This window comes from Sinohyriopsis cumingii, chromosome 3, assembly GCF_028554795.1.
Source record: "Sinohyriopsis cumingii isolate HCF-2022 chromosome 3, ASM2855479v2, whole genome shotgun sequence".
Classification (NCBI taxonomy): domain Eukaryota; kingdom Metazoa; phylum Mollusca; class Bivalvia; order Unionida; family Unionidae; genus Sinohyriopsis; species Sinohyriopsis cumingii.
The window spans coordinates 69,426,615-69,444,800 of NC_142963.1; the positions used below are offsets into that span (position 1 = coordinate 69,426,615).

General features: G+C 35.4%; 1 protein-coding gene across 3 annotated transcripts in view; it reads right to left on the reverse strand.

Moving 5' to 3' along the window:
* Positions 1-18,186, reverse strand: part of LOC149803049 (RING finger protein unkempt-like) — an 83,006-nt gene that overhangs the window by 21,473 nt on the left and 43,347 nt on the right. For 2 of the 3 annotated variants that reach the window (XM_089952607.1, XM_089952605.1), the window contains 5 exons: positions 14,926-15,166; positions 14,023-14,145; positions 12,777-12,925; positions 9,377-9,610; positions 4,824-4,919 (listed from right to left, as the gene is read on the reverse strand). In XM_089952607.1, the coding sequence (XP_089808733.1) occupies positions 4,824-4,919; positions 9,377-9,610; positions 12,777-12,925; positions 14,023-14,145; positions 14,926-15,166 (843 nt within the window). The remainder of the gene's footprint in view (positions 1-4,823; positions 4,920-9,376; positions 9,611-12,776; positions 12,926-14,022; positions 14,146-14,925; positions 15,167-18,186) is intronic. The other variant, XM_089952606.1, reaches the window with a different exon arrangement.

An 18,186-nucleotide genomic window follows, 5' to 3' on the forward strand; every position in this document is an offset into this window, starting at 1 on the left:
CTTGCAGGCTTGGGGTATGCAGAATAGGCCAGACACATCTCAAATGAAGTAACTAATGGAGGAATCTTATTTGCCATGTGATTCATCCCAAGGTGACAGTCTAACTGAAAACTTTTCAAAACTGTGTGGTTTATAAATTTAGAACTTGTACTTAAAAATTCCTATTTGGAATGCATTTTTGTGAGCTTTTCTGATATCTGACCTTTATCTTTTGTCTGATGATATACAATTATTTTTGCTCTGAAAGACTCTTCCTCATGACTTAGCATCATTTTTGAATATACATTTGCTACTACCAAGTTATTTTTCAGCACTATATAGCCATGACTTTGCTGATGGACCTTTAAGCCCTATATATGCCTAAATACTGTGGGTTTGACACCATTTTTCAGCCGATGATATCTATACAAGGCAGACATTATATCTGGAGGAAGAGATTGGGAAAGCCCTGGCAAGAACCACTGACCCACAGGAAGCTACTAACAAGCTTTCTCACATACCCATGGCAGTCGAGCATGAGACAGGCAGTGGTGAGATGTCAGTAGTCTGTAAAAGCAAGTGCTTTATACCACTTGGCCACTGGTAAACACCTTTGATATATCAAATAAAGATGTTCAAAAAATGACGTCGCTGTTGTTGTAGGGTTTAACGCCATTTTTCAGCACAAGATAGGCTTTACATGGTGGCCATTATACATGGTAGAGGAAGAACCCGGAAAGAACCACTGACCCACTTGAAGCAACTGGCAAACTTTCTCACATACCCATATTGTCCGAACCTGAGACTCAAACCCATGCAGACAGAGGTGAGATGGCAATGATCTGTAACGGTGAGCTCTTTAGACCATTCGGCCACTCAGGGCCCCCAAAAATTGTCATTACATCCTATCAAGCAAAAAAACAACGCATATGGCCACCAAATGTATTTCAAAATCATATAAATCAACCAATTCCTGTTGTATCAAATCAAGTAGTAAGCAAGACCATAGAAATAAACTCCTTCAATAATTTTCATGTTTGGCTCAGCATGGCCTCCAAAAGATAAAATAAGAATAACAAAGGAATATGTTTGTGTGTGTGATTTGGAAATTTTAACATAGCTTTAACAATTTTTCAGTCATATTGCTATGATGACTGCAGTGTGGCAGTTTATAGTGATGTCTAGCACTGGGGCATCATGCCACAGACATGCAGCATGATGTCCCATCTAGTCACATTATCTTGACATCAGGCCGACCAGTCCTAACACTAACCTCTTAATGCTGAGCGCCAAGCAAGGCGGCTGTTAGTACCATTTTTACAAGTCTTTGGTATGACTCGGGCAGGGATCGAAACCACGACCTCCCACATCCGAGGCAGATGCTCTAACCACTAGGCCACCCGAGCAGAAACAAAGTAATGAAGACTTTATGAAAGATTTATCATATTATCTGCAACTAAACAATGGATAAAAAATATAAACTTCAATATGATAGGGTACAGTATTAGGTGTGAAGACTATCAGCAGTGCATTTTTAAATAGGACCCCATCTAAACAGCAAATTAAAATAAGGACTTGGCCATTCTCTAAAAGTTTAATGAAATATTAAGGTTTTACTTTTCTGATAGTTTAGCAACTGGAGAAGTATTCTATTTTTATCCAAGAATTATCATCTAAGTATTCAAAGCAAGCAAAAATATGAGTTCCTCAGAATGCTGGCCTGAGATGGCATTATGACAACACAGAATTCTGATTATGTTGGAAATACAGAAGTCATAGCATAACAAGGTACAACAGTCATGTACACAGTGATAATGTACCATAGATTTGGTGAATAAGGTACACAGTGACACTGTACTAAGATTAAGTGAAGTTGAAGCACAACAAGGTACAGTGCTATCCATTTATATCTACATCCCTTATGTTGACAAGCCGCCTATGTTGAAGAAATTCCCAACCCATGGTCTCTTATTACTACCAAATTTGTCAAGCTTGTATCGACAATGAGATTAAAAAATGTATATGTCTACAGAACTTATTTAACTCAACCTGAACAAATCCTTTGTTTTCAAATTGTTTATGTTGACAAGCTGCCAGTTACCATGCTGTTAAATGTTGCCTGCATGTTAGTTAGCAAAAGGGCATTTGTTTGGTTCTCCAAAGTTAGACTTTCACAGTGACTTCAATAATGCATGCACCTTTCATGAAAGCAAACCAGATACAACCTTCAATTAAAACAATGTACACTTAGAATAAAAGCAATGGAATCTGATTGTTGCATTTTCCAAAGTGATCAGTGATTGGAACATGTTTAGTGTGCAGGGAAAGTTTCCTTTCATGCAGGAAAAAAAGAGTCTTTATTTATGCTATCATATCTACCAATGACAGCATACAACCCAAGTTAAATTTACAATATCCATGAATTAAATAACTGGCGGTTAAGGAATTTGAAGGTGGGGCATCTTCCAAAGACGTCTGTGAATTTTTCATGTTCTGAGAGGTTTTCATTTCCCTATGAATAGCCTTATCCTCTTGGTAACCTCAGCAAGATGATTACCTCAACACTTACCCTGACATCTGCTAATGTCAACAATACTACCTCAAGCACAAGGATGTTGAGATAAATGGGTAGTACTGTAGAACAGTCAAATTTACATGGAATCAAAGTTTCAGTGCAGTTGGCGGATAACAAGGTATAACAGTCAAGAATACAGTGATGATGTAGCAAAGTTTCAGTGAAGTGATGGAGTAACAAGGTACAACAGTAAAGTATATAGTGATTATGTAGCAAAGTTTAAGTGCAGTCAGAGAATAACAACGTACAGCAGTCAAGTGTACAGTGATAATGTACCAAAGTTTCAGTGAAGTCAGAGAATAACAAGGTACAACAGTCAAAAATAGTGATAATGTACCAAGGTTTCAGTGAAGTCAGAGAATAACAAGGTACAGCAGTCAAGTATACAGTGATAATGTACCAAAGTTTTAGTGAAGTCAGAGAATAACAAGGTACAACAGTCAAATATACAGTGATAATGTAACCAAGGTTTCAGTGAAGTCTGAGAATAACAAGGTACAGCAGTCAAGTGTACAGTGATAATGTACCAAAGTTTTAGTGAAGTAAGAGAATAACAAGGTACAGCAGTCAAGTGTACAGTGATAATGTACCAAGTTTCATCTGAATACAGCCACTGATGCATGAGATATAGACATCTACAGCCTTTCAAAAAGAAGTTAAATACTGCTTAAGGCTACAATGAAAATGTTGCCAGAAAAGTTTCACCAATGTCTTTTTATTATTCATAAGTGAAACAAAACCCTGTTCTATTTTTTATATATAAAGGTAAACAATGTTACAAACATGCTTCAGATATACAAGAGGTCATAATGGGCTTGATATTGCTCACCTGGCTTACATGACCTAACAGTGAACCATTTCAAGAATCAGGCTAGTACTGTAAGAACACAACTTACATAAACTACTTCCAAAACTATATACAATGTTGATTTTACCTGTTTTTAGTACAACGTCAAGACAACCAAATTTCTTTCAAAAATAAAGACACAAAATTAATATGCATAGCCTCTTGCTTATAACTGAAGCATTCCAAGATCAGTGTGGATCTTGCTCGTTATCAAACTTGTCTGAGATTGTGATGATACAAGTATTATAACAGGTCTGATAAAACTTGTAAAAGAAATACAGCTTACTGAATGGTAACAACCTCAGTCAGATGCAAGAAAATCTCTATAATATGGGTGTATCTTGTCATTATATAACTTGTCCAAGACCTTTATGATATAAGTACTTATTCCATATTTGATCAAAATCAGATCTGAAATATGACCTCCATAGTGGTAAAAAAACAAAAATAAACCAGATATGTGAGCATATAAACCATGTGCATCCAACCTTTCTTGGCTGGAGGTTGAAACAGATAAAATAAGTAAGATTGCAGGCCACATGAGTTTGTTTTTGTTGACCAATGTTACTAATACAGTTTAATTTGTAACATGTAATAATTAAAACGAAAATCCAACACAATTATTACATGACACTAATAACATTCATATGGTTGGAATGACAATGTTAAATAAGATAGTCACATAGTGTGCTAGACAATAAATAAAACAGCATCAGAAATCAATACAGAAGAATGGAATAAGTACTAATTAAAATGTAATATAGTGTGCTAGACAATAAATAAAACAGCATCAGAAATCAATACAGAAGAATGAAATAAGTACTAATTAAAATGTATATTTTCAAAAGGACTGCCTACATGACTGTGGGTTGCACAATGTTAAGGACTGGGCAGCATGCAGCCCCTGGGTTAGACATGCCTGATTTAAACAATATGCATGGATCTTGCTCATTTGCGAACTCAAAAAAGATTTTTATGATATAAGCTTACAGTCCATATCTGATTGAAATCAGATCAGAAATAAGATGTCCAGAGTAGTAACAAGTTTAGCTAATCAGATGTAAGATTACCTCATTATTATGCATGGATATCACACATTAATGAACTCATCTGAGATTCTAATAAGTATAAACTCCAAATCTGATAAAAACTGAATAAAAAATATTTCATCCAGACTGTTAAAATGGACAACTAATCAAATACAAGATCACCTCATTAATAAGCACGACTCTTTCTCACTATCAATCTCATCCAAGATTGTAATGACACAAGCCCATATTCCAAGCTTACTTGAAACTGGGTCAGAAATATGGATTCCATATGGCAAGAAGTAACTACTGATGGATGGCACACATGATGGACACAGTGCCATACCATAAGCTCACTTTGCCATATGGTCAGGTAAACGACAAAAATTTAAACCTCTTCTCTATGTTTTACTGATTGATTCCGTTCTTCTTCCGCAAATTTAGCTTTCCTAACTGACTCCTCAGCTTCTTTCTTCCAAGCTTCACAGGCCTGAAATAGGAATCAATTGTTCTCTCTGTACTTAGCAAATTTCTACCATGCCATTGACTAATAAAAGGCAAAATGAAAGAATTGATTGTACACAAAGAATGCATTTTAAATGATTTTCAAATGATGAGTCCCTCAAAGGGACTGATGCTCTACTATGTGAAAAGAATTTCCAGGAATTCAAGATAAGACCATTTCTTCCTGTTATTATTCAGCAATAACAAGACTTTCAAATTAGCTGCTATGGTACACATATTCGATTTCATCATGGAACCATTGTCATTTAGGACAAAATGGATATCATAAGAAGTCTTTTGGTGAAAAATCCATCATAATGATGATCCAATCAGGTGGAGTAATGAACATTTTCATTTATAACAGACTAAGTATCATAAGATGTCTACTGCTGAAACCCGCATGTTGCTATAGTGTGCCATTTGGAGAGGGGTAGAGATTACAAAATTTCCAATATATTACTTTCCGTTCTGGAATAGCATTATAGCAAGATTTTCAAGATGGCAGACCTGCCAACCCTGACGAGTCCATCTCAGTAGCAGTTGATTTTTTCCATAAAATTGATCAGTTTTTAGTAAGGTGTAACAAAATATCAATAACTACTATTGTAAACCTGGAAAATGTAATTATAAGTTTGATGCAGCAACGATAAACATTATGTTCAACTGAAAAGTTTGTAAAGTATGCGCAGACTTTATTTACCACTAGTACAGTTGCACAAACTTTAGTTCCGAACCCTATGCAACTCAATGACTTGTTGCTATCTCTCAACTTGACAAGAGATTCTAGGAAATTCTTTTTCCATTTCACATGACGATGGCAACCATATCTACCGCCACGAGACATACGCAAATTGGCACATTATGTCCAATAAATGTAATTGTGTCCTTTCCAGCCTTTATTCACAAGAATCTGAATACTCCATTTTATTCTTCTGTGTTAATTTTTAACACTTTGTTAGAAGCTTTTATCCCTTTTGTCTTAAACATGCATTGCTTTCTGGGCGCCATTTTAAATTTTTTTTATAATCAACAGTTTGATCATGCAGACGCTTTGCATGAACAAATATGTGCAGTTTAAAGTGTCTGGGGTGCTGCTGTAAAAGTAGTCTGGTTCACTGACTTATTTCACTAATCCTAATATGAAACCCAGCTCCATATCAAACATGGATGAACCGATTATCCAGAATTTTTGGCAACTATCATTTTTCTGCAATTTTTGCTTGTATGCCGTAAGTCCATATTTTAAGGGTAATTTTCGTAAGACTTAAGGCAAGGTCTGAGATGGTTGCTGTGATGGCCACACTGGATGTCAGATTGGCACCATTTTCATTTAAGACCAACTGGATATCAAAAGAAGTCTTCTGATGAAAACCTATGTTAATATGACTTTATGTTCAAGTAGAGTTGTCATAAGATCTTTAAGATGACTGTCATGGTGGCCATACTGGATGTCAGATTAACATCAATTTTATTTAGGACCAACTAAAAATCATAAGAAGTCTTTTAGTGAAACCCTGATGTGACCGTCTGTTCAGGAGGAGAGCAATAACAAGCTTTCAAGATGGCTGCTATGGTAGCCATATTGGACATTACACTGGCACCATTTTCATTTTGGAACAAATCGACATAAGAAATCAATTAGTGAAATCCTCATGCCAATATGACCATTGAGGAGGAGTAGCAATAAAAAGTTTTTCATGATGACAACTGTGGGGGCCATATTTCATGTCTGAGCATCATCAATTTCATTGAGGACAATGAAATAGATGGATTAACCATGTATAACAGACTATGGACACTGTCCCATAAATGCTTCGGGTCTATGACCAGTAAAGCTAAAATCCAGCACACAGAATCCAGATATCATTCATGTGCCAAATGTAACAGCTGACAATTTGACACAGCAGGTTTATATAATGTTGTACACACACACCCATATGTGGATTTCACCCTATTTTGCTTGTCAGAAAAATAAAAATTCTCAAATATACAGACTTATTCAATGTGCAAAGTTCGTGATGATACAGTAAAACCTCTGCTATGAGCGACCTATTATTTACAACAACAGCTGTCATGCATGGATCGATTTTGTTAAATAAATGCCATGTTGTCAGTGACCACCTCTAAAATGTGATGAGTGACCATGATTTTCTGGCAAAAGATGCATTTCAACACTGCTATGAACAACCTTTTTTAAAAAAGAACAAACACTGCTGATGTTTATTGAATCCAATCTAACCAATGACTGCATCACAAAAATAGACACATACTAATGACCTTCATGTAATCCTTAAATGCACCACTTTTTATGAGTGTTTGTAATGTAAAAAAAAACCCAAAAAAACAATATTCAAGTCTGGCTACTGGTTCTTGATGCAGACTGAAAATGAGACTGTGTAAGTGTCACTAACCACTATTGTAGTCTGAAAGTCTTGTAAATCCCCAGTATGATTAACCATTGCATTCTTTAAAAGAAGCTGCCACAGATGTACATAATCAATTCAAAGGTTCGTATGTTTATTTATCTTTTGTGAAAAACCGCAAAACCCTGATAATGCCCCGATTAAAACTCTTTTGAAAGGGCTTCATTGTAGCAACTGAGTAAGTCATTTGTCTTTGGAGTCTATTAGTAATGCATGGGGTGAAAGAGCTCTTTGCTTTTGAATATAATAAGTGATCATTGTTTTCCAGGCTCCATTGTTATTGTAGATGTGTGGTTTGCTAACTTTTTCATGTTACTTTTATTAATTCACACCAAGTCATCATCTGTTGTGGCGTAGGCCTGTTACACCATTTTTGAAAATCAAGTTAATCTCTTTATGTCATTGTGATTTTGGCTTTTAAAAAATTTGCTTCAGGATGGTGGTAATTCTATTGTTTGATTTTATTCAACTGTACATTTATATTCCATATTTACCTAAACCCTGATCAATCTCACTAGTTCATATACAGGATGAGTGTTACCACAGCATAGTGTGCAGTTCTTATGCTATATTTGAATAAGTCTGAAATTTAGGGACATGTCAAGTTATATGACAGGATAAATAATTATTACCTTATATGCTGACCTATATATACACATGATCTTCAAAGTTAATTGTAAATTGTTTAATGATAGATGTACATCTTTATTGCTGTACAATATTACTCTGAGATGAAATTACTGCAATATTTTGACAAGAACAATGAATAAAGACAAAAATGCACGTACAGCAATTGTGGGTAATTTCCCTTCTTACACTTGCAACATATTGATTTTAAAAAATGGCAATCTAACACAAACCTGTTATGAGACCACCTGTCTTGAGAGACCAATTTTTTGTTGGAAGAAGGAGTGGTCTCATAAGACAGATTTTACTGTATTATCCTCTTTACCAACATGTATCAAAACTAGATTTGCAATACTGCAGGCAGAGTCTTCGATGATATTAGCCCTTATCCCATGTCTGATAAAACTGGATCAGAACAATGGCATCACTGAGTGGTAATAAATAACTGTTGACAGATGGATGAATGAAACATATGCAGGATCAGAACATCAGCTAGCAATAGTATTATAAGCCCATCATGAGTTTAACTGTTCTCTATTTAGGTACTAGTACATCTGGTTGATTCTGGTGATCACTGATCAACATTTCTCGATGATCTCAACCTCTGGTCCACATACACAGTAATGAGCTAAACCTAATGTGCAGAGACCAAATTTTTCCTTTTGTCTTACCATGACTGTGACCTTTTCTGACCTTCAGATCATAGAATCTTTAGGGTTCCTTCTTGCACAATGAACAAGCCATCAACAAAGTTTGGTACAAGAACTTGCTCTAGAAAGAGAAGCTCTGCATCTTTCAGACCCCCAAATCAACAGGCCTTTTCCTGATCTTAAATGCAAGCCATAGAGAAACCTTGGTCTAGGACTAAAGTTAGAATGCAAATTTGTTCCCTCCTTTCTATCATAGAGACCACTCCGGTGGCCTAGTGGTTAGAGCATCCACCTAGGAAGCAGGAGGTCGTGGGTTCAAACCCTGGCCGAGTCATGCCAAAGACTTATAAAATAGGTACTAACATCTGCCTCGCTGGGCACTCAGCATTAAGAGGTTATTGTTAGGACTGGTCGGCCTGGCATCAGGATAATGTGACTGGGTGGAACATCATGTCACATGTGACAGTTTATAGTGATATCTAGCACTGGGGCATCAAGCCGCAGACATGTAGCATGATGTCCTACCCAGTCACATTATCCTGACACCAGGGCCAAGCGAGGCAGCTGTTAGTACAAATTTTGTAAGTCTTTGGTATGACTCGGCTGGTGATCGAACCCATGACTTTCTGCTTCCGAGGCTAACGCTCTAACCACTAGGCCACTGGAGCAGTATAAAAAAGAACAGATGGCCATGGAAGTCACAATAGTATGCTAGGATTTCCTTGCATGCAGTAACAACTTACACATTTGGCCTGTGAGTAGGCCTGTTCCCAGTGCTCCAGCCTGGCCTTGGTAGTCATCACTTCCTCACGCAGTCGCTGGACTTCACTTCCACTGCTGCTGTTAGAATGCTGCTGGAGGCTGAGAGGTGAGTGCTGACCCCCTGTACTGCTTCTAGGAGACATGGAATTTGTTTCTCCAAAAGGACTACCAGCAAACTTGTGGTGGTTGTGATGGCAAAGATATGATACTGGTGGCTGTTGGGAAGAAAAGAAGAGATTTCGGTTCTGACTTTTACAGAAAACTGCACACATGTTTAGTGATTATCTCAAGTGACTGAGTTATTTGGGGTGAGTCAACAAGCTTGGGAGTTGCCTTTTCCAGCGCAACTTGTCCAATTGAGACCTGAGACAGAAGCATTCAATTTCTTGTCTTGGAAAGACTCTAATCTATAAATCTGTTAGTACAGGCAAAAGTGATTAAAAATTAAGGTAACAAGCAAATAGCAAATATTTCTATTTTTTTAAAAATCTCAACACAGCATGCTGAAATTCAATGAATCCATAAACATAATATGTATTAACAGATGGATCGAATGTTCAACTGCTTTACAGAGGACAGCATATCTGATATTAACAAACAAAATGAAATAGTCGGTCCACCTCACACATATGGTATAAAAGCTGATCATAAAACACTGGTTTCAATCAACATGGTAGTTAAATAAAGCAAGTTGATTTTTATGCAAATAACCAGTCTATATCTGGATCCCATATTCAGCAATGTAGTCGTTACCCAAATTACTTAGTAGCAAACACTTAGGTATAACTTAGTGGTTAGTGTGCTGGACTTGCAACCAAAAGGTTGTGGGTTTGACTCCAACCACTAGATCAGCCCAGGTAAACTATTGTGGTGTATCCATTGGCAAGGCACTTCACTCCAAATGCCATTGCACTGACTTTTTGATTCCAAAATCAATTCATTGTTTGTAGAATCTCAAATGCGAGCAATTTACAAAATTTTGTCAAGTCTACAAGTCAAGTTATTGTGGAAACAGAGTTCCTTCTTTCAATCCATGTGACCATGACCTTTGAACCTTGTTTCATTCAATTTTAGGAATTGTTTTCTAAAATTATCTGGTTGGTTGTTTTAAATTTAACATGGCTCAGAACTCTGCCTAACCGCAAACATGTGATTTTAAATAGTCTTCATAGGCTACAGTTAATTTAGTAGGCACCATGTGAACTATACCTTTTTTAAAAACTCTTTTAATAAAGAGGGATCTATCTGATTGTAGATCATTATTATATAAACAAACCTATGTATGCCAGGAATCTTTCTGTGAAATATAAAATTCTGTTAAGTGGTTCTTGTTGAGAAGTCTATGAAAGGATATTATGTTCTTGTTTTTGTTGTTAGCAACAACATCCATATTGGAAGTTTTAAATGGTTTTCTTGCCAAGATGCTTTGTCAAGTTTTATTCAATTCTATTAGGGTGTTTTTGACAGGTTTTCATGCCAGGAATCTTTCTATCAAGTTTGATCAAATTCTGATCTAACATTTTGGCGAAGTTCTTCTCTTGTTGTTTTGCTACAGGGTTTTCTTTTATACTTTAGCAATGGTGGCCATATCTGAAGGCAGATTGGTATAATTTGTATAAACTCTAATGGCCTTCCTACCAGAATGCTTTCTTTTAAATTTAATAAATTTCTGTTTAGTGGTTTTTGAATAGTTGTTTTAATGGTTTTTACAATTTTAGTAATAGTGGCCATATCTCATTTGAATAAATGTATTGGTAAAACTGCTTGCAGATTTCCGTCATTTACAAAAATCTCTTCACGTCATGATGCTTTGTACCAAATTTGTTCAAAACTAGTGCAGTGGTTTGTGAAAAGATGAAAACAGAAATTGTTGACATGCAAATCGAACGTAGGGAAATGCCTAGACTTAACATTGTCTGTACACACATACTATGACTACTTAGAAACTTAGTAATCAATTATGATTACTGATTACCATTACACCAGTGCATCCCCCGGGGTGTAAAATTGAGGGTGAAGAAAACACCTTGGTGTCAGAACTGGGGGGTAAAAAATGTAGACATATTTTCATCTGACCTGTACTTTTTCAGACTGAAACAGGAAATTGCAACTTGCACAACAAACTCACTCTCTCTCACTCTAAAAATACAAATAAACCAACACACAAAATTAACAAACAAATGCACTGTCCATTCATAGAATAATTTTATTAGTTCATTTTCCTTTTAGTTTGAAGTTGTACTTTCAAGTCCCTTTGTAATCTTTTTGTAACAGTATTATAGATCAACATATTACAAATAACATATATAAGCCAATACAAAAACCCAAATAAATCTCTTTAACCAAACAGCAGCTAATTTACTGCCAGTCATAAAATGTGTACTATCATTGGTTTTATTGTAGTTTATCCTAGAACAAATTTACCCAAAAATTAAAGAATCTAATGATTCATCTTCTTTTAATAAATTATACTTAAACTTTGCAGCAATGTCACAAACCAACAAAATCTGCAATGACACCCTGACTTTATAATCCAAATAACGTATTTGTTTTTGCAAGTCACTGATTTCTTTGTTGTGAAAGAATCCCTTCTTTGATGTGTTCCCCAGATATCTTGTAACGAACAAGAGCAGATTTTAGAAAATTCTTAAATTCATGAAAAGGATTATTCACTTTTGCTGTCTTCACAATAATGTAATCAGAAGTCACACCAGTAATCCCAACAGATACACAGGGGCCTGTACTGTTGTTTACAATTCAACTGTCATACATGTACTATATAATCACTAATAAATATCATTTTATATTATATGTATTTGTGATAGTTAAATTGTAAGCAATGATATAAGCACCTGCGAATAGATGTGCCATATGCCAATCAAGGGAATTATTTTCTCTATTTTTCATTAAAGTTGGATCCACAGTTACTAATTTGTGTTCTGCTTCTTTCACTTTCTTGGCAAGTGACTCTGAATGCATGCTGTTTTCATCTGGAGATCACTTTCTAGTCCAACAAGCACTAAGGTTAAATGTCTGGACGACATCTTGCTGAGCTCAATGGAATTGTGACAGCTCTCAACATTTGGGGAAGCTACTACATCATAACAATGCCTGTGCTTGAAGTATCCACAATGCCATCCCTAAATTAAGCACTGGATATTAAATAAATCCTGATTGCATTATGTGAATCCTTTGCATAAAACAAAACACACAGCAACAAAACATGTGCATCAATTATCTCCAGTGTGCTTCTCTGACACACAAATGTATGTAAAGGGAAACACTGATTACACAATATGTTAGCAGCAACAGGACTGGGATCACTGTAACATGAACCCTGGATATATATATAGACTAGCACAATGATTACAAAAAAGTTACCTGATCTAGTTGTATTTCTTTTTGCAATCCTAAGATTGTATGAGACAGGCTCCCAAAGGGTGATGGTGGAGACTGAGAAAGACTACCTATACTGCCCCTGGGTATTCCATTCAAAGGGATACCTATGGGAAGAGACGATGCACCAAAACCTGAAATTAGAAAATACTGATCACCAACTGCACACTGCTCTACCAAATCTTAAGAAGTTTTTCTCTTCAGTGAAATCAAAATTTCTCTATTCAAAAAAATATAAAAAAAACCAAAGCAGAATTTGTAACAAATCACACAATAAACCTGAATGTAATCACTGTTTATGATGCTTGCCTCCATGAAGCTTTTAGCAGTCTCAAACAGTCATTGTTTAATTTACTGACAATGAAATGTTGGCTACTGTGGTAAGGCATATAAGACACAAATAAAAAGTAGGACAAATTGTACATGATACATGGGTAACAAAACCTTGACCCACTTTTGACCTTGACCTATAAGCTTGGATCTCGACCATTTAATGATAAGGAGCATCTTTGGGAAGGGTCATCAAAATATCTCTAGGAGATAAAATGTTTCTCCGTATTAAGGAAACTGGCCAATGACTTCCCTTGCTATGTCCAAGCAAGCACAAAATTCCTAAATTTGATTAAAAAATGGGTTATGACAAATGAATGTTTACTGAAAATTACCTTGTTCTGACCATCACCAATAGTTGCTCTTACAATCTTTGTGTACTAGTGAAATTCTAGTATTATTCAGACAACATGCTCTAAACTTTTGAAGACTCGGTAACTGATTGACCCCAAACAAGTCATTTTCACAGCAGACCACCAATTCATTAATGACTATTTGTTTAACAGCTGCTGGCCTTAAGACCAGCACATTCTGAGAGTTAACTTCATTGACTACTATTTCTTTAAAGGATAATTATAAAAACAGTACCTGTAAAGGATAATTATAAAAACACTATATGTACCTGTAAAGGATATTTATAAAAGTACTATATGTACCTGTCAAGGATAACTACAAAAACACTACATGGATCTGTCAAGGATAATTATAAAAACACTATATCTACCTGTAATGGATAATTACAAAAAAAACATTACATGTACCTGTAAAGAATAAGTATAAAAACACTATATATGTACTGTAAAGGATATTTATTAAAAAAACCTTACATCTACATGTCAATTTTCTTTAACAAAAACACTATAGGTACCTGTCAAGAAAAATTATAAAATACAATATGTACCTGTAGATGATAATCCAGCACTTAAAGAACTACTAAGAGAATTTGTATCATTATCCCTATCCAATTCCTTGTCAAGACTCGATATATCTATATCATCCAATGTAAGGTCATCAAGAGCATGACCTGCAAAAAAAGGTAAAAACATCATCTTACTAAGGTGTGGAATGAGTTCTTAAATATACAAAGATATGAAATAACATGAGAAACTTGTCGTCAAATAGAGGGAAAATCCTGATTTTATTGTCTTTCCTGCAATGATGTCATTTATTTAATGATTTATTAATTTGAAGAAAAAAGTAAGAAAATGGGTATATGATAATAAATGCAGGTAGTGAACCAAACAAATGAGTGCAATGACTGCAACAGAAACTTTCATGGCACAACTCGTTTCAGGATAACCATTTATGCAAGCATCTTCATGAGTTACTAGAGCACATATAAAATGCATTACAGTAAATATCTAAGTGTCCAAAGAAAGTATGATAATACATTGCCGACCAAAAGGTGGAGGTGGTAAAACTGTAAGCAAATAAAATTTATCTCTTTAAATTTTCCATTGTCCTGTAAAAATGTTGCATGTCTCCTAAATCCGGATAGTGTGAGGACACAGTGTCCCCTGCCCTTGGGATGCACTGGTGCACCTAGACAAAGTTTTGAATATTTTTACTGCTCATATTGCAATTGATAAGCAGGTTCAAAAGAGAATTACCCTGCAAAAACAAATACTCGTAAACTTTGTCTTTTCTGTCACACATTTTCCCTCCAATTCTTCTTAAAAGATATTAGGTATTTATAAACAGTCAATCTGGAAACAGCTGGATACCAGAATTTGTACACAAAAGCAATTAGTGGTTTCCGGAAAATATAGCTAGATCATCATATGAGAATTCACATTACACTTACCAACAACTGAACCTACTGTATCTCCAGGTGGATAGAAAGCAGGAGCAAATGGAGACATTGAAGATGATGGCAGAGTTACTGAGGGCATAGGCTGAGGTGCAGCCACTGATGCTGTGCTGCTGCTGCTGCCTCCAACATTTAGGTTGTGCAACATTATTAGATTCTGCTTCCGCTTGTTTTTTTCTACAGAATCTAATGTTTGATCATTTTCTATAGCTGCTAATTGTTGGCGTAGTTTGGTCTGTAAAGAAAAAACAAAAACTCCATTTTAACACATAGTTAAGGTGATGAGAAATGAATATACTGATGTGCTGTCCAACTTTTTTGACACCATGGGCCACTGAAAAATGTTTTTCTTGAAGCCGAGGGCCAAAGCAGAAAACTGAAATGCAACGACTATATAGCTGCTTGAGCTCTGGCGGGCCATTTAAAATCAGCCCGCAGGCCACGGGCTGGACAGCACTGCCCTAACTGAATCTAGTTTTTGCTTCTAAAAGCTGTCAATAAAAGAATGACTACTTTATCTCTCATGATTAAAAATCAATTGTTTTAAACTATCATGCTCTGATTCAAGGTCAATTAACTGATCATATTGATTCCAGGACAATTAACTGATCATGTTGATTGCAGGACATTCAAGTCTCTTCAGTCCTGTAATTTGCTTTGCATCTTTTAATATTTTCATATACTATTAATCCATATAAATCACTTTCTGTTCAATGAATTTTGGTACACAGAATTGGCTAAAAATTTGTGAAAGTTTCAAGTACCTTTTAGTATCTTCAAAACCCATATTTGTAAAACATGTAATTATCTTAGAAGTTGGTATTTGTTTTAACCAACAAGCATCTTACATAATCTGTATTTCTTTAAACCAATAAATCAGTATCTTAAAAAGAAAAGGACTTTTTCTTACCAAAAACTGAAACTGAAAACTGAGCTTTACCTACAATTATGTATATTAGAAAATGCTCTTATTTTTAGCCTACAAATAGGTAACTTCAAAATGAAATTTGTATTATCTACCTATAATTAAGAATATTATAAAATTATATTTTTCTTTTACCTATAACTAAGAATCTTATAAAACATTTTTTATACATAAAAAAACATCTAATGATCATAGAAAATAGTTGTCTACCTATAATTAGTAATTCAGAAAATCATACTTTGTTTACCTACCATTATGTCATACAGAAAATAAAACCTATAAAAAAGTTATAATTGGAAATAGTTTTTACCAATAATTATTTTACAAAATCATCTTTTTTAGCCTAAAAATATGAAAAGGATATTTATTTTAACCTACAATTATGTGTGTGTGATGTGAATTTTTTATGTAGCTTTAACAATTTTCAGTCATATCACTACGATGATTGCAGTGTGGCAGTTTATAGTGATGCCAGCACTTGGACATCATGTCGCAGACATGTAGCATGATGTCCCACCCAGTCACATTCTCCTGACATCAGGCTGACCAGTCTTAACACTTACCTCTTAATGCTGAGCACCAAGCAAGGTAGCTGTTAGCACCATTTTTATAAGTCTTTGGTATGACTAGGCCGGGGATTGAACCCACGACCTTCCACATCCGAGGTGGACACTCTAACCAATAGGCCACCGGAGCAGTGAAACCTACAATTAAGTATCTATGAAAATGATCATCCTTATAATTAAGTGCCATAGAAAATGACAATGTTTCACAAATAATTTTCTCAGAAAAAACCTTAAGTATCATTAAAGACAATTTTACTTTTTTTGGTACTTATAATTAAGTATTTTAGAAACGATATTTTTTAAAACTGACAATTAGGTATCATAGAAAATGTAGCTTTTGGTGCATAAAACTAACCGATTATGTACAATAAATCCTGTCTTGACAGACCACTGCTGTGAGAGACCACCTACCTTGAGAGACCAGTTTCTCAATGCACAGATTTACTGATTATATAGTGTTGTGACCTGTAATGAGTGTTCACATGTCTTAAGTGACTTATTTTTGGGCCAAAAGGGTGGACTTTCAAGACAGGTTCTACTATAATACTTACCCACTAATATTGCATTGATATAAAAAAAATTATGGTGCTAGTCCATAGCCCATGAAGATTATTCCCACCATGAATCAGTCCATGAAGGACAAGAATATAAAAACACGATCCCAGTCTGATACCTTAGTTCACTTCTGATGATCAGAATATCATCTTTCATTGACATGTGCCAATACAGAAAGGACACCAGAACATGATGAAGGATGTAATTTAGCAATAATAGCAGTTAAGTATTCCATAATTAAAATTAGTTTTACCACCAGGGTCCCTTGAAGGGACTGAGACTGTACTGTCCAAAATAAACTGACAAGAATTCAAGACCATTTTGTTCTGTTTAACTGCTGAGTGTTGAAATCATTTATGGTATTACTGAGCAAAGAGTACTTCAAATTAGTGACTGTAGCAGCCATATTGGATAATAGATCAGCACTAATTAGCTTAAGGATAAAGTAAACACCACAAGAAGATTTCGGGTGAAAATCCTATGTTGATATGACAATCCAATCAGAAGAATTAGTGACAAGGTTTTCTGTATGTTCAATGTGGCAGCCATATTTGCGTCAGATCAGCACCAACTGCATTATCATAATCTGTTTCTGGTGAAACCCTATTTTAGTATGATTTTCCATTTAGGAGGTGTAGCTAAAAAGGAAGATTCTCAAGATGGCTAACATGGTGGCCATACTGGGTGTCAGGGCAGCAACATTTCATTCAGTATGAATGAGACATCATAAAAAGTCTCCTGGTGAGAACCCAATGATCATTTTCCTTTCCACAGAGGAACAGGAGCAACAAGCAGCTGTATTAGATATCGTATCAGCACCATTTTCATTAAGGTTCAACAAGACATCATAAAAAAGCCTTTTCTTTGCAAAACCCATTGATAGGACCAGTCAAAATAACAAAATTTTCAAGATGGTAACTGTGGTGGCCAAATGGGATGTCCATGTGAAATCATTTACTTTAAGGATCATATCATAAAATGACAACTAATGAAAATCACGTCAATGTAACCTTCCCTTCAGGTGAAAAGCTGTAAGGGTAGCATGAGAACCCTGTGGGCAGCCATCCAAGTGCCGTGAGTGTCCCACAGGGTCTTTCTGTGCTCACACTTGCTCACATATTGCAACATTATCAATTCTGAAAGATAAAAATTCACACAAAACAAAACAATCTGTAACCCATAAATGGCAGACAATAGTTACCCATGCAC